Below are 21,900 nucleotides of genomic sequence, written 5' to 3' on the forward strand. Positions count from 1 at the left end.
AACTTAAAACGAACAGAAATTATTCCGTATATGAAAGGGGTTGTTCCCTCCTCAACGCCTCGCTCTTTACGCTAAATTTTTTTATTGTTAAAAAAAGATAGAGTTGTGCGAAAGTAAAACTTTAGCGTAAAGAGCGAGGCGTTGTGGAGGGGACAACCCCTTTAATATACGGAATAATTTCTGTTCGTTTTAAGTTTTAATGTCGCTCCTTACTTCAATTAAAAAAACCTTGTTTTTTAATTTGAATTTTTGAACGTTTTTGAATAAATGCAGGTTTTGATCTTGGCTCACAGTACATGAATAATTAAAACAAAATTTTCATATTTATTTACTTTTATTTGGTTAAATGGCTTTCTCGAAACTTGTTTCATTTTATTTACGAACGGTTTTATTAGTAATAAATATACGTAACTTACGAATTAACTTACGTAACGAACTTCTATATTTATATATTTTTAATACATACATTAGGGGGTTCACCCCCTAGTCAATACCTTGCTCTTTAAGCGAAAGCTCAAATTTTGTTCCAATTCTTTAAAAATGACCGCTTAATCACAAAGGCCGTTAATTAGAATAAATAGCTCTTATGAAAGTACTAAAAAATCTCTGGCTTAAAGAGTGAGGTATTGACTAGGGGGTGAACCCAATCATATATGTAATATTATCTGTGCGTTTAAAGTTTTGATGTTGCTGCTGTTGCAGTTGAAAAACTTGTTTTTTTATAGTTAATTTCTGATCTTTTTTTAAATAATGCTGGGAAGTCCGGCTTCCCCTTCATAGCAATGTCCCTTCCCCCATGAAAACTTCCTTCATGGAAAGATCCTCCTACATAACCCCCTACCCCAAGCACGTACGCAGGAATTTGTTTCGGGGGGGGGCAATTTTTTAGGGGGGGGCCAAATCCTTCAAACCCGTTATTCTGTGAGAAAAATCAGAAAATTATGGGAAAATGAAAAAAAAATCGTGAGATTTCGGGGGGGGGGGCCGGGAACGGAGCCCCCCTCCCCCTGCGTACGTCCCTGTCCCCCCTTCCACTACCAGGAAAAATCTCCCCTGAAAACGTCTGTACTGTATACTTCCCAATAACCAATACTATTTGTTAACATTGGGTAAAGTTCATAACTTTCAGCCCTCCTCCCAGGAACTTCGGGGGATTAAGTCATCCTAAAAGACATACTTATGAAGTTTTCGAACAAGCTGAAAAAAATGGTTATCTCAAAGTTTTGATCAGGTGACTTTGCGAAAACAATGAGCGTGGGAGGGGGCCTAGTTGCCCTCCATTTTTTTGTTCACTTAAAAAGGGCACTAGAACTTTTAATTTCCATTCCATTGAGCCCTCCCACGATATTCTAGGACCACTGGGTCGATACGATCACCCCTGGGGGAAAAAAAATAAATAAACACGCACCCGTGATCTTTCTTCTGGCAAAAAATGCAAAATTCCATATTTTTTTAGATAGGAGCTTGAAACCTCTAAAGTAGGGTTCTCTGATACGCGGAATATGATGGTGTGATTTTCATTCAGGTTCTATAACTTTTAGGGGGTCTCTCCCCCTTTTTTAGAACTTTTGATGGGTATCTATTTGATGTATCTCTTTGTATCAAAATACCGTTTTCTAGAGTTTCGGTTACCATTGAGCCGGGTCCCAATAACCAATACTATAAAATTGGGTAAAGTTCATAACTTTCAGCCCTCCTCCTGGGGGCTTCGAGGGATTAAGTCATCCTTAAAGAAATAGCTATAATATTTTCGACCATTCTGAACAAAATGGCTATCTCAAAATTTTGATCAGTTCACTTTGGGAAAAAAATGAGCGTGGAAGGGGGCCTAGTTGCCCTCCATGTTTTTGTCACTTAAAAAGGGCACTAGAACTTTTAATTTCCGTTCCAATGAGCCCTCCAACGATATTCTAGGACCACTGGGTCTATACGATCACCCATGGGTAAAAAAAAAAAACAACAACAAAAAAACACGCATCCGTGATCTTTCTTCTGGTAAAAAATGCAAAATAATACGTTTTTTTAGATAGGTGCGTTAAACCTCTACATTAGGGTTCACTGGTACTCGAAATATGATGGTTTGATTTTCATTAAGGTTCTATAACTTTTAAGGGGTCTTTCTCCCTTTTTTCGAAAATCAGGGAAATTTTCTCAGGCGCGTAACCTTTGATAGGTAAAATTAAACTTGAATTTTTTTATTGTTTAAAAAAAATAAGAGTTGTGAGAGAGTCAAACTTTAGCGTAAAGAGCGAGGCGTTGAGGAGGGGACAGCCCCTTTCATATACGAAATAATTTCTGTTCGTTTTAAGTTTTAACGTCGTTCCTTACTTTCAGTTAAAAAAACTTGTTTTTTTTAATTTAAAATTTGGACGTTTTTCAATCACTACAGGTTTTGATTTTGGCTCCCTGTTTATGAATAATTAAAAAATAATGTTCATGATAATGTTACCTTTATCTGGTTAAATGACTTTCTCGAAAGTTGTTTAATTTTGTTTACGAACGTTTTTATTAGTAATGAATATACGTAACTTACGAATTAATTTACGTAACGAACTTCTATATTCATATATTTTTAATACGTATATTGGGGGGCTCGCCCCCTACTAAATACCTCGCTCTTTACGCTAAAGTTCGAATTTTGTTCCAATTTTTTAAAAATTACCTCTTAATCACAAAGGCCGTTATTTAGAATAAATAGCTCTTATAAAAGTACTAAAAAAATCTTTGGCTTAAAGAGCGATGTATTGACTAGAGGGTGAACCCAATCATACACGTAATATTTTCTCTTCGTTTTAAGTTTTGATGTTACTCCTTATTTTCAGCTGGAAAAGTTTTTTTTTATATTTAATTTCTGATCTTTTTTTAAAATAATTCTGGGAAATCCGGCGCACCCTTCATAGCAATGTCGCTTCCCCCATGAAAACTTCCTTCATGGAAAGATCTTCCCAAATAACCCCCGACCCACTCACCTCCCTACTACCAGAAAAAATCCCCCTGAAAACGTCTGTATACTTCCTAATAACCAATACTATATGTTAACATTGTGTAAAGTTCATAGCTTTCAGCCCTGCCCCGGGGACTTGGGGGGAATTAAGTCATCCTAAAGGACACAGTTTATCATATTTTCAACCATGCTGAACAAAATGGCTATCTCAAAATTTTGATCAGCTGACTTTGGGAAAAAATGAGCGTGGGACCTATTTGCCCTCCATTTTTTTGGTCACTTAAAAAGGACACTATAACTTTTAATTTCCGTTCCAATGAGTCCTCCCACGATATTCTAGGTCCACTGGGTCGATACAATCACCCCTACAAAACAAAACAACAAATAAACACGCATCCGTGATCTTTCTTCTGGCAAAAAAAAAGCAAAATTCCACAATTATGCAAATAGGAGCTTGAAACCTCTACAGTAGGGTTCTCGGATACGGTGAATATGATGATTTGATTTTCATTACGATTATATCACTTTTAGGGGGTCTTTCCCCCTTTTTTCGAAAATCAGTCAAATTTTCTCAGGCGCGTAGCTTTTGATGGGTAAGACTAAACTTGATGAAACTTATATATTTAAATTCAGCATTGAAATCTGATTCTTAAATCTGATTCATTGAAATCTGATTCTGATTCTAGTAAGGAGCCGGGTCGCTCCTTACTTACAGTTTCTATCTACATATTTCTATTTTTAAATTTTGGTCCAACTACAAAGTCAATTTTGACCAGGTTTTTCTTAGTAGAAAATACCTAACTGTGAGGATTGTAATATTTAGGGCCGAATATATTGGAAAGGGACTAGAGCAAGTCGGAAGGCAGTAAAGTAAGTCAAAGACCGCAAGGAAAGTTGTGTTGGACTAATGGAGACTGGAAGAGACAAACAACTTCGAAAAAGGACTGAAGGACGTCGGATGGGAGGAAAATGAGAGGGACCATGAACGTCAGAAAAGAACTAAGAAAGTCAAAATAGTCTAACAGTAGCCGAAAGACACTAAGAAAGTTGGAAAAGGACTAGAGCCCGTAGGAAGGTAGTAAAAAATTTATGAAGACAGTAAACAGAGATTGATGAGACTAAAGAAGGATAGAGGATGCTAAGAAAGTCGGGAAAGGATTATGAAGCTTGAAATACCCTAAGGGAAGTTGGAAAGAATTATTAAAAGATCAGAAAGGAACAGATCAAGTTGGGTGGGTGTAAAGAAAGTCAGAAGATATCAAAAGAAGTCGGATGGGACTAAAAGAGGCTAAAGGAGACTAAGAACATCGAAAAAGGATTATAAAACTACGATTAGCCCAAAGGAGGTTTAAGAAATACCAAAAAGCAAGAAAGGAGTAGAGCTTCTCAGAAAGCAGTAAAAGAAGTAAGAAGACAACAAAAGGATTCATATGGGACAAAAGGATGATAGAGGAGACCTTAACGTCAAAAAAGAACAATGAAAATGGTAATGGTCTAAAGAGGCTAAAGGAGACCATGAACGTAGAAGAAGAACCGTGAAAATCGTAATAACCGAAAAGTAGCTGGAAAAAACCCAGAACTTCGGAAACTTACTAAAGGAAGTCAGATGAGACGGAAGTTGGAGGAACCAAGAATGTCTGAAAAGGACTATAGCAAGTTAGAAGCATATAAAAAAAATTGGTAGGAAGTGGAAGAAGTTGGATGGGACTAAATTAGGTTGGAGGATACCAAACACATCGGATTAGGCCTGGAAAAAGTCTTGAGGCAGTAAAGGAAGCCTAAAGACGGTAAAGAAAGTTGAGTAGGATTTAAAAGAGACCAATCAGCTCATAAAAGGACTTTAAAAGTTTGAATAGCCAAAGGGCCTAAAAAAGGCCAAGATATCCAAACAATAAAGTCGTAAGGCGGCAAAGGAAGTCAACAGACAGTAAAGAAAGTTGGGTGGGACTAAAGGAGATTGGAGGAGACCAATAATAGCCGATAAGGATTGTAAGACTTGGATTAGGCTAAGGGGAGCTGGAAGGAATAAATAATAGAAAAATCAGAAAGGACTAGAGAAACTTGATGCTTGTAAAGGAAGATAGAAGGTAGTTAAGAAAGTCAAAAGGACAAAATGAGGCTGGAGGGGACCAAAAATCTCGCAAAAGGACAAAAAGTCGGAAGAGGTTAATAGATGAGAGATACTCGGGAAAAAACATGGACAAAGATATAGACAGAAGGCAGTCATGGGACTAAAGGAATTTCGAACGTCCAGCATTGTCAGAAAACACATAAATAAGCTCAAAGACAGTATCAGAACGGACTGAAGGAGGTCCAAATGGAGTAGTCAAACCCAGAAAGGAATAATAAACTAGAAAGGGGAAAAAAGAAAATTTGAAGGAGTCAAAATATTGGTGGAAGGAACTACGATAAATAATTTCTTATCAGTATTTACATGTCTATTTTCCAAATAATAACTATAGCTTAGCCCACAAGGAAATGGGACACAAACTTCCCCCTCTCTACGGAGTGCTATAATTGCTAGTTATCACACCAGCAGCCCTGATGTAGCTGGCCATACCCCTTCCCCTTTAAATTATTTAATCCTTCTTGCTCCATTTTAATCACCTTAGAATTCCTCCAATTTCACAAAAATTGCCTCTGCTCCAAGCCCTGAGATATAATGTTCCAAGACCAAAATAAATTTAAGCATCAAATTTACCAGTAAACATTCGACATTTATATTTTTACAAACAGATAAAGTTTCTGGTGAATTCAATAAAGCTACAAAGAATGAAGACTCCTTACTTGTCAACTTTAGAAGTTGAAAGCTGACAAAATGGAATACTAGTGCAAGAAGACGATTTTGAATTTTCTAATCAAAGAAAAGCTATTTCAGATGTAATAGCTGTAAATTAAAACTTTAGAAAACAAAGACATTAGAGAAGGATAAAGGAATAAACCGTATGGATGCAGAGTGTGTACTTAAGGTATTTGCTTTCAATTCTCATTTATCCAGAAACATGAGATTTCATAAAGGAGAAAAATCTTACAAACGTAAGATAAGCACTAAAATGTTTTCTCAAAGTTCATTTTCATCCAGTCATATAATAATTAATAGAGGAAAAAAGAACTTATAAAAATGAAATATGCGATAAACTATTTTTATTTTTATTATAATTTTTTTTTATTCACCCATACGAATATATTACACAGAAAAATCCTTATAAATGTAAGGAGTGCAATAAAGTGCTTTCTCAGAGTCATTATATATCCAACCATGTGAAGCTTCATATTGGAGAAAGGTCTTACAAATGCTAAGTATCCACTAGAGCACTTTCTTCTGCTTCTCCATTATCCGCGCGTAAGAGAGCTCATACTTGAAATTCCATATGAGTGCAAGATACATGCACTAAAATATTTTCTCAGAAATCCACATGGTCTAGACACATGAAGGCTTACAGAGGAAGCCACATGCCTGATGTTGCAAATGAGTTATGAAAGACCTACAGTTTAACCAGCAAATGATTATATCAGCTCGATCAAGCAAGAGCGAACAGTTATTTTATTTTTTCGTACTTTAAAGTTATAATATATTATTCATGCAAAATTTTCTCATTTCTTCAATATAGTTAGTTTGTACCACTCTTTACCACGGGGAAATGCTTTTAAGAAAATCTAGATGCTTTTTATTTTCATTTCTCTCTTTCTGACACCGAGTTTTTTTAATGACACTGAGAAGTAGTAATGCCAGCAGAGACCAAGTCAATACAGGAAAATTCACCATCAAGAAACCCACCATACACACTTTAGCCTATCAAAAAAATGTCTCGAACCTATTTCGAAATGTCGGAAAACTATTTTCCGGGAAGCTATGGCATTGGCAGACTCCAGGATGATAATTTTAGAGAAAATTTACAGGAAAAGTTCAATACTAAACTGGAGAATCTAAAATTTGACAATGACAGCTCAGACGGTCTCAATTGCTTGCCCGTCAAGGAGATAAAGATGGAGAAACTTTGTCTGAATTGCTTTCCCGATGGAGAAACTTATTAGAGAACAGCGTAATTGTAGGAAACAAAACTTAGAAATTGCAGACAGTGTCTTGGGGAGGAAAGTAAAAACGCAGATAGTAATACTATTGAAAATGCTTTAAGTTTAGTAGAGAAGAGGAGGGACTTATACGCGAAATATATGAGCGATAGATCATATGAAAATAAGAGGAATGTGAGGAAAGTGGAGAAAACATTAAAATACCAATTAAGGAGGTGTGAAGTGGAGACCTTGGATAAAATTGCTGATAGTGCTGCATAATAGTAAGATATTTTACTGGCATGTTAAAAAATTGACAGAGAACAGTCAATCTGGACCTGTCCCAGTTAAAGATAGGAACAGTTAAAGATATACTGTTAGTTATAAGGACTACTGTTTTAAAAATATTTTGTTCTGTACTTAATATTGAAATTAAACTAAAACTACAGTAAAATTTTGAACTGATGAAATTTCAGCAATTAATATCATTGTACATCAAATATTCAGTTTAATTTATTAGTTCTTTCTAAAATTGTTCAAAACGAATATAGTTTCACTACAAACAAGAGTATGGATACTGCCCCCTTCCATAACTGTAACAACCAAAAGCCTACTGTGTTATTGGCGCTTCATTGAAACCTAATGATATTACAAGTCTTTCCTTTTTTAGTTCTTACAGCATTGAAAATGAAAATCAAATTACAGTGAAATAAAATCTTGAACTGATGGATCTTTCAACAATTATTATCATTATATATCATAAATTCAATTTGATGTTGTTTATACTTTTCAAGACTGTTCAAGCCACATATAGTTTTCAGTAAAGCGCCAATCACGCAGTAGGTTTTAGACTTCCACAGTGAGAGAAGGAGGCGATACCCAAACTCTTGTTTGTAGTGATTTTTGTTCGTTTCAAGCTTGATTTGCATGTGTAGTTTAATTTTCATTCGTTTTAAGTTTATTTATTCATTTATATTAATATCTATTGTATGTTTGTTTGCATTGATTATTTATTTAATTTCTGTTCGTTTTGAGTTTCATTTATACATCAATAGCAAAAAACAATTTTTTCGTTTTAAGCTTGATTTGTATATTAAATTTAAGCATTACTCACTTTAAGATCTATTTATTCATTCATATTATTACTTGTTGTATGTTTTTTGCTATGATTGTTTATTTAATTTCTGTTCGTTTTGGGCTTCATTTAATCTTTAATAGTAATTTCTGGTCGTTTTGAGTTTAAATTTTAACATGTATTTGTATCTGCTGATCTTAAGTTTAAAATGCCCTTTACTTTTCTTTGAAAAACTTCCTTTTTGGAAAGTCTTTCTTTTAAATTAACTTTTGTCCTTTTTTGATTGCAAAAAGCTTCAAGTTTTTGAAAATTCCTTATTTCAAAATAAATTTTTTTTTTCTAGATCAAATGTTCATCAAAGTATCAAAACTGGTATCAAAGTAACAATATCAAAGTAAAAAATAGGTTTGTGCCAACCTCGGAGTTTTTATTATCTGATGTTTGAACTATTTCTAACAAAATGGCAATCTCAAAATTTTTATCGGATGGGTTTGCTGAAAAAATGGCGTTGGGGGAGGGGGCTAAGTGCCCTTCGATCTCTTTTGACTCCTTAAAAGTGAACTAGAGCTTTCCATTTTCTATCAAATGAGCCCTCTGAAGTTTATACGAGCATCCCTTTCATAGGAACCATATACGGCCCCAGGACATAGCTTACAATGCCTGCCCTCGGGCCCTGGAGGGCTGTGTCGACCCTGGAGTTTTCATTGTATGATCTTTGAACTATTTAAAAAATGATAACTCAAAGTTCTTATAGGATGGGTTTGAGGAAAAAGGGCGTGGAAGGAGGGGGTATAGTTGCCCTCCGATGTCTTTTGACTCTTTAAAAGTGAACTAGAACCTTTAATTTCCTATCAAATGAGCCCTCTCTGAAGTTTATACGACCATCCCTTCCATAAGAACCATATATGCCCCTCGGGCATTGGGGGGGGGCTAATTGCCCTCATATATCTATTGACTGTTAAAAAGTGAACTCGAACTTTCAATTTGTAATCAAATGAACCCTCTCTGAAATTTATACGATCACCCCTTTCATAAGAACCATATATGCCCCCAGGGCATAACTTACAACGCCTGCCCCAGGGCCCTGGGGAGTTGTGTCGACACCTGAGTTTTAGTTATCTGACTTTTGAACTATTTTTAACAAAATAGTTATCTCAAAATTGTTATCGGATGCATTTGGGGAAAAAGGGGCGTGGGGGGGGGCTAGTTGCCCTCCAATCTCTTTTGACTCTCAAAAACTGAACTAGAACTTTCAAATTCCAATCAAATGAACCCTCTCTGAAGTTTTTAGGTTTACCCCTTCCATAAGAACCATATATTCCCCCAGGGTATAAATTACAACGCCTGTCCTCGGGGCCCTAGGGGGTTGTGTTGACTCCAGAATTTCGTTATATGATCTTTGAACAATTTAAAAAAAAACGACTATCTCAAAGTTCTTATCGGATGGGTTTGAGGAAAAAAGGGCTTGGACTGGGGGGGGATGCTAGTTGCCCTCCGACATCTTTTGACTCTTAAAAAGTGAAATAAAACTTTCAATTTCCAATAAAATTAGCACTCTCTGAAGTTTATACGAGCATCCCTTCCATAAAAACCACATATGGCCCCAGGGCACAACTTGCAAGACCTGCCCCCAGGCCTTGGAGGGTTGTGTCGACACTGAGTTTTTATATGATCTTTGAACCATTTTCAAAACATGGCTCTCTCAAAGTTCTTATCGGATGAGATTGAGGAAAATAGGGCGTGGAGGCCAGGGGATAGTTGCCCTCCGATCTCTTTTGACTCTTAAAAAGTGAACGAGAACTTTCAATATCCAATCAAATGAGCACTTTCCGAAGTTTATACGAGCATCCCTTCCATAATAACCATATATGCCCCCATAGCATTACTTATAACTCCTGACCTGGGCCCTGGGGGGTTGCGTCGAAACAGGAGTTTTTCTTATCCGACATTTGAGCCTTTTTTAACGAAATGGCTATATAAAAATTTTTATCGGATGGGCTTGGGGAAAAAAAGGATATGGGGAGGCTAGTTGCCCTCGGATATATTTTGACTCTTAAAAATTGAACTAAAACTTTCAATTTCTAATCAAATGAGCTCACTCTGAAGTTTCTACGAGCATACCTTTCATAAGAACCATATACGCTCCAAGTGCAACACTCACAACGCCTACCCCCCGGGTCCTGGGGGTCGTGTCAACACCAGAGTTTTTGTTATCTAATTGTTGAACTATTTTTAAAAAATGGCTTTCTCAAAATTTGTAGCCAATGGGTTTGGGGAGAAAAGGGCGAGGGGTGGGGGTGCTATTTGCCCTCCGATCTCTTGACTCTTAAAAATTGAACCAGAACTTTCAATTTTCAATCAAATGAGCCCTCTATAAAGTTCATGTGAGCATCTCTTTCATAAGAACCATGCATGCCCTCAGGGCATAACTTAAAACGCCTGCCCCCGGGCCGTGGGGGGTTGTATCGACACCGAAAAATTTCTTATCCGACCTTTGTACTATTTTGTAGCAAAATGGCTATCTCAAAATTTTAATCGAATGGGTTTCAAAAAAGGCGTGAGGAGGGAGGGGGGGGCTAGTTGCCCTTGGATCTCTTTTGAATCTTAAAAAGTCAACTCGAACTTTAAACTTCCAATCAAATGAACCTTCTTTGTAGTTTATACGAGCATTGCTTTCATAAGAACCATATATGCCCCCAGGGCATAACTTACAACGCATGCCCTTGTGCCCTGGGGGGTTGTTGCGACTCTGAGTTTTTTTTATTTGACTTTTGAACTATTTTTAACAAAATAGTTACCTCAAAATTTTTATCGGATGCATTTGGGGAAAAAGGGGCGTAGGGTTGTTGCCCTCCAATCTCTTTTGACCCTCAAAAACTGAAGTTGTACGAGCATCCCTTTCATAAGTACCATATATTCCCCCAGGGCATAATTTACAACGCCTGCCCTCGGGCCCTGGGGTGTTGTGTTGACCCCGGAGTTTTCGTTATACGATCTTTGAACAATTTTTAAAAAATTGGCTATCTGAAAGTTCTTATCGGCTGGGTTTGAGGAAAAAAGGGCATGGAGGGGGGGGGCTAGGTGCCCTCCAACCTCTTTTGACTCCTAAAAAGTGAACTAGAATTTGAAAATTCCAATTAAGTGAGCCCTCTTTTAAGTTTATACGAGCATCCCTTCCATAAGAACCATATCTGCCCCCAGGGCATAACCTACAACGCCTACCCCGGGCCATGGGGGTCGTTTCAACACTGGAGTTTTTGTTATATGATATTTGAACTATTTTTAACAAAATGGCTATCTCAAAAATTTTATCAGATGCTTTTGGGAAACAAAGGCGTGGAGGCAGGGGGGGGGGGTTCACTACCCTCCGATTTCCTTTGGCTCTTGAAAAGTGAACTAGAACTTTCAAATTCAAATCAAATGAGCCATCTCTGAAGTTTATAAGTGCATTCCTTCCATAACAACCATATATGCTCCCAGACATAACTTACAACGCCTGCCCTCAGGCCCTGGGGACTTGCGTCGACACCGGAGTTTTTGTTATATGACCTTTGAACTGCTTATAACAAAATGGCTATCTCAAAATTTTTATTGGTTGCTTTTGTGAAAAGAAGGGCTGGGGGGGGGCTAGTTTCCCTCCGATTACTTTTGACTATATTACTTTTGACTATATTTGACTATATTACTTTTGACTGATAAGGGCATTAGAACTCTCGATTTCCAATCGAATGAGCCCCCTTTGAAGCTTATGCAACGACCCCTGCCATATGAAGTGCTTCTGGAAAAAAATTGTAATTATAAAACATTGCAGCCGTATGACCTTTACTATAGGCAACGCTATAGCGCCGCCTCTGATAAATTTGGTGGAATATTAAAACTTAAAACGAACAGAAATTATTCCATATATGAAAGGAACTGTCCCCTCCTCAACGCCTCGCTCTTTACGCTAAAGTTTTTTATTGTTTAAAAAAAATTAGAGTTGTGAGAATGAGTCAAACTTTAGCGTAAAGAGCGAGGCGTTGAGCAGGAGACAGCTCCTTTCATATACGGAATAATTTCTGTTCGTTTAAGTTTTAATGTCGCTACTTACTTTCAGTAAAAAAAAATTTTATTTAATTTTTGATCGTTTTTTAATTAATGCAGGTTTTGATTTTGGCTCACGGTACATGAATAATTAAAAGAAAATTTGCATATTAATTTTACTTTTATTTGATTAAATGGCTTTCTCGAAAGTTGTTTAATCTTATTTACGAACGTTTTTATTAGTAATAAATATACGTATCTTACGAATTAACTTACGTAACGAACTTCTACATTCATATACTTTTAATACGTATATTAGGGGGTTCGCCCCTCTAGTCAATACCTCGCTCTTTACGCTAAAATTAGAATTTTGTTCCAATTCTTTAAAAAATGACCCCTTAATCACAAGAGGTCGTAGCATTATTAAAAGACGGTAGGTGCAGCAAAGATGTTAAAAGTAGAATAGCCATGGCCCAGTGTGTTTTTCACAGCTGAAAAAAGCATGGAAGAATTGGAAGATAAGTCTACAAACCAAGATTAGAATATTGGAAGGTACAGTGTTGGCAGTCTCAACTATGGTTCTAAAGCGTGGGTGCTCCAAAGACACAAATGAAGATTTGTTAGATATTTCTCAGAGAAGAAACTTTGTCTACGGATTGCTGTGGGTACCCTTCTGACTGACTGTATTTCAAACGGTAAGCTGAAAGCAAAATATAGTTCAATTCTGCTTTCTAGGGCTATAACGAGAGAAAGGTTTAGATGGCTAGGACACGTTGTGCAGATGAGGAATGACAGATTGCCAAAGATCATCTTTGCTGGCCAACCATATAGGGCCAAACTAAAAGCAGCGAATAGAGTGGGAGGATGTCGTAACGAAAAATTTAAGAGAAATTGGAACTTCTTGGTAAGGTGTAGAGAGGGAGGCTTTGAATAGATTTGGATGGAGGAGGAGGACGTGTTGCTGTGTGGACCTCGGGTGGCTTGGTCCTGCAGTGAGTTGCTAGTAGTAGTAATAGTGGTAGTAGTAATTTCCTCTTCCAATGATAGTGATAGTGATATATTTAATTAACAAAAAGTTTAAATACAAAAATCAATATGATTCACCCAAAACCAAACGGTTGACGTGGGGTGAAACAGATAAAAAAATAATATATACATGTAACATCATTCAAATACACCATAATAAGAAAGAAAGATAAAAAGAGAGAAAAGAAAAGAAAGAAAAAAAATAAATAAAGAATAATAATAATAGTACAGGGACAGCAACTACATACCATATTCATGTTGTGGGGTCGCACTCACAAACCAACAAGCAATTGCAACTTAATTTAAATTAAATCAAATCAAGTCACCTCCAAAACAAACAAAACTAGAATTCATACTTATTTAATAATTTTTCTTTCAAATTTGCTTTAAAACCACTAAAATTTTCTAGTTTCTTCATATCATTATCCAAATTATTCCATAAATTTATACCCTGTATAACAAAAGAAAACGTGGACCAGGCAGACACTATAGAAGGAGTATAATAATCATTTTTACCCCTAGTATTTTGGTTATGTATATTCCATCGGCTGTAAAACCAACCGTTAAAACACTCCAGCAGCTGCTTCATATTGTATCTATACATAAACACTAATATATAAAAATGATGAAGGCCCGTCGCTGGCAATATCCTAAAATCCCTATAGACTTCTTGAACTGATTCTCTTTCTGATTTTTCTGATAATACTCTAATAGACTTGTTTTGGATAATTCGCACAGGACTAACAATTGAAGAAAATGTACCCATGTATACAGAAGAACAATACAAAATATAGGGTTGGATTAACAAAAAATAGAGAAGTCTAAGTATACTAGTTGGAAACATATATTTAAGTTTACGAATCATCCCCAAATTACGCGATAGAATCCGGGATAAAGTTTCAATATGGGATCGGAAACTGAGAGTCTCATGTATAATAATGCCAAGATACTTTACTGCCTTTTGACGAGCAATCATACCATCTTCATATGCTATATGCTGTATCCATGGATAATAATTCGATGTCCTCGAAAATATAAGAAAATTACTCTTAGGTTCACCTTTAGCTGATTCACTCTCAGCCATCTTGAAACCTCATTTAGCGATTCTCATACACTCTCTAGGAGCAATCTCTCTGACTTTGCGATTACCACTAAAGAAGTTTCATCAGCAAACATAGGCACTGTACCCGCGCTATCCTTTTTGACGATCTCACTCATTCTTGTTTCCAGTTTACTTACAGACTTTGGAAGGTCATTCACAAAAATCATAAATAACAAGGGTCCAAGTACCGAACCCTGTGGAACTCCACACTCAATACAACTTTCATTGAAACCCATATTACCGATTTGAACATATTTTTTTCTACAAGACAAAAAAGAACTTAAAAACGAAAGAGCTGAACCCCTACTCCCATAAGTTTCACAGTTCAGAAACGGAATAGCGTGACTGATTGTATCTAAAGCCTTAAGAGTATTTAAGAACGCAGTTGCGAATATATATCATTACCTAACGTCATATTAACAATGCTAGTCAAGGATATTTTTTATTGCTCAGTAGTGCGATCTTGACGGAATACAAATTGTGTAGGAGTAAATATTCTCTGGTCTTCCAGGTACTGATAAATTCTGACCGAAAAGCATTTTTCTAGTATCCTAGACATAATGGGTAAAATCGAAGTTGGTCTATAATTTTCAACATCACCAGTATTCCATCCTTTATATATTGGTATCACTTTCGCTGATTTAAAACAAATCGGAAAAACTCCTTTTTAGACACTGATTAATTAATGAAACAAAAGATTGAGCAATCACTTCCCAAAATGTTTTTATTACTCTAATTGAAACAATATCAGAGTCAGAATCAGTACCTTTCATACCATAAACAATGTTTCTAACTTCAGATTCTTGAACTGGGAGTATATTTAAAGAGATTTCCATCTCCTTTTTAAGGTAATTTTGGAAAGCCTGGTCGCCTGGTTTGCTTATAATCGACTCTTTCACTATCCCTCCAACTGTCGAAAAATGGTTAGAAAATTCTTCACAAAGTTCGTCTGGATTTGCACGACTGGTTCCATATTTGCGGAATATTTCCTGAGAGATTCCTCCAGATGATTGTTCCAAAGTACTTCTTTTCACATTCCATGTTTTCGGCAGAATTCCAGATGCTTTTTCAAATTCTATTTTATAATAATCTTGTATAGCTCTTCGCAGGAGTCTGTTTAGGGCATTACGATAATTCTTGTAAATTCACTTATTTATATTACAGGGATGACGTGCCTTTTTCTCACATAAATTTTTCTTCTTATATATCGATCTCAATAAACTTGGACTAATCCAAGGCTTCTTTGAAGTTTTTTTTCTATTGTTTTAAATATTCTTAGATTATTTTTCCAGGGATTGCTTAATTGTTTGGTAAAAGACTCTAAACTTAGAGTCAATATCTGCAGAGACTGAAAATTCTGTATTCCAATCCTTATTGGCTAGCTCATTTCTACATTTCAAAAGTGCATCTTTATCGAGTAAAATCCTCAGCTTGAGACTGCTCTTCTTTGTGGAGTTTTTATTATCAACGCATACCGAATAACTTGCAAATACACCAAAATGATCAGAAGTATCACTTATAAGAACAATTGGACCACCCGACATATAGGCCTAATTTAAAAATATATTATCCAGACATTTCGATGACGTCCTCCTAACACGAGTACTAATATTAATAGCAGGGATATAACCAAATGAAATCATCAAGTTTAAAAATCGGTCTGTATTTGATCCATTATCCAATAGATCAATGTTAAGATCTCCCATTATAGAAATAGGACTTTGATTTAGTATCTTTTCAAATTGTTCTTCAAGCAATTCATATAAATAAATAAGGGATCCTGAAAGTGGCCTATATACAATCATAGCATAACACCAACATCCAGAAAGCCCTTAACGCAAAGTAAATGGCTCCGAACACATTTCCTTACATATTAAAATATCATCTCGGACACTTGCCCGTATGTCAGAACGTATATAAGCTGCCACTCCCTGTGTTGGCGACGTTGACGATTTTTCGTGTAAAGATTATAACCTGAAATATGTAAAAGTTCCGAATTATAGTCATTTAAACAAGTTTCAGTCAGTCCAATTACCTGAAAAATAGATAAACTGGAAATTTAATTTATAAAATCTAAACTTGAATTCAATCCTTGGCAATTCAAATGGAACACATTAAATCTATCCGAAACATTACTACATGCCATCTGCATTTGGTGTACGAATAAATATTTAGAATCTTCAAACTCCAACCTATAATAACCACCAGGCCCACCACTTCCATCAAAAAATTCATTATACCTACTTTCAAAATTATAAAGTATATACCAATGATTCTAAAGTATGAATATTTAAAATACCATGCCAACTAAACATTAATTCGTTGTTGTGAGGGGCAATGTATGCTGGAACAGCTAGTTGAGCTTTACATGTATTGTTTTCGGCAATACCACCGCGGACTTACTATGAATAACAACCCAATGAAGCCGCATCCTTTCAATGAAGCTTTTTTACAGTTCTTTCAAATTGTCCACTTAATTTAGAGCAGGATACAAGCGTAAACTCCGCATTCCTTCCTAATAAACCCATTTACTGATCACTTTTTTTTCTGCATGAAAAATGAGGGTATTTTGAACAAGCTGTTTAATAATTTCATAGATTCAAGCAATCTATGTTCAGCTAAAATGTATGGTTTATTGAGAAATTGGTTAATGTTTATGTAGAAATGAAGAATTAAAATAAGTGATTTGTTTCCATATCCTTGGTCCTCAAAAGCCTAAAAACTTAGCTTGTTATTATCATTTCATTCGAATAATTTAAATTATTTTATTTATTTTGCAGTTCTACATTCTGCGTCTTGTTACAACTATGTATAATGATGTAAAATTCCAAGACTTAGAATCAGATGGTCTGATAACTTTGTACAAAAGAATTGTTGCTGTTCGTTGGGCTTGTAAATTTGCACTGCCTGATTGCATAGAAAACGTCGAAAATCTATATTCTAGATGGATGACTAATGGGGGAGTCGAATCATCGTTGTAAGTTTTTTTTTTCTTTTTTCTTTTTTTAAATACAATTTTAACTAGGAAAAAATTCTATAGTGAAAAGTTTATTTATTGCTACTGATTAAGATGCTGGCTTTTAGAAGCATAATCATCGAAAATATCCCTTAGCGGTAAAAATTTCGCGTAATGTAAGAAAAAAATGAAATCTATTACAAGCTCTATACCACTAATAAAAAAAAAGAAGAAAAAAAAAACGTACCACTCAAATTCCGTAAGATTAAAATATTCTTACGTGGAATTAAATAGAATTTTCTGCCTGAGGCCCTAAAATTAAGAAAAATTTAATTTTGTTTCGAAATCCATTTTGAATGTCCTCTTTTTATTTTTTTTAACGAGATTATTGATGTCCCCGTCATCACAAAAGGTATAAAGTTTGTTTTAAACAATTTAATTGAAAATTATACATACCTTGATCACTATACTTTTGGTTTTATAAACATCGACGAGATTTAAATATAAAATCATTATAGTAATCAAGATGAACGAAAAGAACTAATAAAAAAAATAAACTAAATATTTGATGTATAATGATATTAACTCTTCGAAACTCAGCAATTCAAAATGATATTTTCACTGCCATTTCTATTTTCATTTTTCAATGTTGTAAATATAAATGAGGATATTTAATATCTTTCGTTTTCAATAAAACGCAAATGATGCTACAAGCTTTAGACTTTTCCATTTAGGGAAGAGGAATTGGCAGTAGACAAACTCGTGTTCGTAGTAATTTTTCTTCGTTTTAATTTTGACTTTAACATTCAATTTGATTTTTCCTCACTTTAAGATTTATCTATTCATATATGTATATTAGAACCTGCTATCTATATGTTTTCTATGATTGTTTATTTCAATTTCTGTTCGTCTTGCGTTTCATTTTTTTTTAATAGTAATTATCGGCTGTTTTGAGTTTGAATTATTATAGAAATTTCTTTCTCCTTAGCTTTCTTTGAAAAACTTCTTTTTCGGAAAGATTTTTTGTTAGTTCATTTCTGTTGGTTTTCAATGTCAAACTTTTGGTTTTGGGTAATAGTATGAATATTTCTCTTGTTTTTTCATGTCTCTAGCGTAAGAATTAAAATATCTAATTCTAATTTAATAGTTCTAATTAATGGCTTCTGATTTACTTCATCACCCCCTGAAAATTCCCTGAGACTTTCAACTAAATGTCAGTAGCCGTTCCTAGGATATTTCAGATACGCCCTTGTGACAACCGAAACGCACATAACTTCTTTTGATTGAATGTTCTGACACTTAGCCTCCCTAAAATATTGCAGGTATACTCTGTTGATAACCTGGATGCATGTAGTGTCTTTTGATTTAGTTTAAAATCCCCCCATGCATTCCCTGAATGTTAAAACACTGCTCAACAGCCCTGAAAGTTTCAACTTAATGCTCTCAGCCATTCCTGCGAAATACCTGTTGCACCCCTTTGACAATCAGTATGAACATTGTGTGTTTTTATTTTTTCAACATCCCCTAACATTATCTTAAAAGTAATCACAAGTAAATGTAGTACCAGTTGGAAGCAGTTGCAGTAATAATTGCAAATTGTCGCTGTCGGAAATAGTTACTATTGCAGTTGCAACCAGTTGCATTTGTAGATGCAATAGTAGTTGTAGTGGCTCTGAAAGTTTTAAGTTAATACACTTACCTTTCCGTAATTTATTGCACATATGCCTTTTAGATAACTTGGATCTAGATAGTGTCTTTTGATTTAGCTCAAGGAACTCAACAATATTCCCCAAAACTCCTCCTCAATACTCTTAGTATTTTTGGACCCACCCAGGATCAAACATACCCCCCTTTCCCAATAAATCTTGCATGTTAAAAATGGATAAATTGCATAATTTACAATCTTTGGCCCGGGGGCTGCGGGGGTACCGCATCCATGGGGGCAAAACTATTAGACTTTGTGACTTTTTTTTTTTTATTAAAATGGCTTTTTAACACTTCTTTCAGTTTAAAGGGGAGCATTTAAAAGGGCCAGAGAAGGGGGCTGGCTGCTCTCCATTCCTTTTCAACTTCCCTATCAACATGATTTGGAAGTTCCAACTCAATACCCTTATCGACTCCTTAAAGGTTTCAATTGTACCCTTTTGACAGCCTTTCTTCATATAGTGTGTTTCGATTTTGTTTTAAATCCCCCTCAACATTTTATAAGGGGTTTACTTTAATACTCTTAGCCTTTTTGGAGACTCAGGATCAGACTCTGACTCCTTTATTTATTTATATATATATATATATATATATATATATATATATATATATATATATATATATATATATATATATATATATATATATATATATATATATATATATATATATATATATATATATATATATATATATATATATATATATATATATATATATACACACACACAAACAAAGGGCAACATATATAACGTACAAAACTTGCTACTGGGGCTGTATGGGGATTTGTCATCCCTTCTAAAATCTTGTTCAGGTCTCATTGTGAACATTGCTCATAAAAAAGGCATGAGAAGGGGGCTAGTTGACTTCCAACAATTTTTCAACATCCCCTGATAAGTTAAACTTAATACCTTCAGCCTTTCTTGGGATCTTGAAAAAACATATTTTTGAAAAACTAGATGCACATAGTACCTTTTGATTTAGTTAAACATGCCCATAACCATTCTCCAAAGTTTCATAATCTTTCCGAACACAATCAGAATCAAATATTACCTTTTTTCCTAACGACAAGACCTGTAATTAAAAAAAGGCAAGTTGTATAATTTACAATCCTTGCCCTTGGGGCTTTTGGGCGCATTGCATCCCTGGAGGCATAGCTACTTGACTTTTGCCTTTTTTGAACAAAATCACTTTTAAAAATTTGATCAGTGTTGAGGGGAGGGGCATCTAAAAAGGGTAAGGAATTTTGTCCCGATCACCCCTGGGCAAAAAAAACCAACTAAACACGCATCCGTGATCTTTCTTCTGGCAAAAAATACAAAATTCCACATTTTTTCAGACAGGAGCTTGAAACTTTTATAGTAGGATTCTCTGATACGCTGAATCTGATGATATGACTTTCATTAAAGTTAAATGATTTTTAGGGGGTGTTTCCCCTTTTTTTCAAAGATAAGGTAAATTTTCTCAGGCCGATAGCTTTTGATGGGTAAGACTAAACTTGATGAAACTTATATATATGAAATCAGCACAAGAATCTGATTGTTTTGACGTATATAATAGTATCGAAATTCAGTTTTTTAGAGTTTCGGTTACTATATAGCTGGGTCGCTCCTTACTTACAGTTCGTTACCACGAACTGTTTAAAAACTTGTATACATAAAAACTAGCGAAGTTTTAATGACAGCAAACAGTTAGACAAAAACTTTAAATCGCAAGAACTGACATTATGTAGGAATGACATTATCACACTCATTGCCTACCCCCCCCCCCCTCTGTGATTTAGACAGTGTAAGTTTTGTTTTATTTAATGTGGCGAAGATCAAAAGCAAAAAAAAAATATAAGAAGAAAAAAAAATCAAATTGCAATAGTGGAAAGTAATGCTACAAAAATGATTCATTCTGATCCCAGAATTACATATTTAGGTAGAAGTTACGCACCCCAAACCTATTTTATGAAAACCCGCGGGGACAGAGAAAATTTTCATTTTACAGGATAGGCTACTTTTAAACTATTTCTCTTAATTTTGTGGGATGTTCTTCAATTTGTTGAATTCAACCATTTTTCTTTTCTTTTCGCAGCATGTCACCTAACCAGAAAAGTGCTGTTTTTTGCAATGGTATTCGCCACGGTGGTTTAAATGAATTTAATTTTGCTCTTGAAAGATATGTCACTGATGTCGATTCTTCTGACAGGTCTACTATATTCTCTGCTTTAGCTTGTGTTAGAGATCCTGTTTTGATTGATAGGTAAGTAGGACATTGGTTTAGAGTAGTGTTTCCCAACATTTTTAAGTCTTAACAAAATTTTATTCTGGACCTTCCCTTGCAAAAATTGAGAAAAAAAAACATTGAAAACAACACTAAATCTAACTTAGAATCATTTATTAACATAATTTCAAAGTAACAAAGCTTTTTGTATTGTAATTTTTTAAACAATTTAACAGGAACATTTATGAATAGAAAAGCTAATACTTTTTATTTAGATCCTTGAGCTTGGATATAGATGAGCCTTTAAAATAGAATTACGATTTTCCGTATAGCAAGTTACAAACTTTTCCCCTAAGTTACAAGCAGTTGCAAGCATTCAATCTCTTGATTGCCACAAATAACTAGATGAGACGGAGTTGCAAGGCTGCCAGGAAAGGTTGGCTTGGGGTCCAAAATCATGAAAATTGGATGATTCTGTTTGTTTTCATTTCATAAAATGTTTTACAGCTGAGAGATAATAATTAACATTTCTAAATCAGCTGCAAATGACGATTATTTCTCAATAGCCCCTTGTTTTGATAAAACATGTTTTTTAATTTGTGGTTACTACGGGGTGTGGTTCGTTCTTTACGATGCTGCAGCTACCGCTGAAGCCATGATAAAAAATTGAGACGTTGTGGGATTTGCAGTTATTTAAATAGCAATATAAATTAATTATAAAAATAATGATTTAGTTGTTGTTACCAAAAATCAGGCAAGTTACCCGCTTCAAAACGAACGAGCACCTGTGAGAATTGACTGCAAAATTTCTTTGCTTTCTCAGCATTGCAAATTATAATTTATGCGAATGA

At 35.1% G+C, this 21,900-nt stretch overlaps 1 protein-coding gene across 1 annotated transcript in view; it reads left to right on the forward strand.

The window, feature by feature from the left end:
* The window catches only part of LOC148948560 (aminopeptidase N-like), a 200,755-nt gene that overhangs the window by 162,750 nt on the left and 16,105 nt on the right, over positions 1 to 21,900 (forward strand). Inside the window, exons 12-13 of the mRNA XM_089094466.1 lie at positions 16,962 to 17,158; positions 20,921 to 21,088. Coding sequence (XP_088950592.1) covers positions 16,962 to 17,158; positions 20,921 to 21,088 — 365 coding nt within the window. The remainder of the gene's footprint in view (positions 1 to 16,961; positions 17,159 to 20,920; positions 21,089 to 21,900) is intronic.

The sequence above is a fragment of the Artemia sp. Qi Xiang Cuo genome, chromosome 9 (assembly GCF_049724085.1).
Source record: "Artemia sp. Qi Xiang Cuo chromosome 9, ASM4972408v1, whole genome shotgun sequence".
In the NCBI taxonomy this organism is placed as follows: Eukaryota; Metazoa; Arthropoda; class Branchiopoda; order Anostraca; family Artemiidae; genus Artemia; species Artemia sp. Qi Xiang Cuo.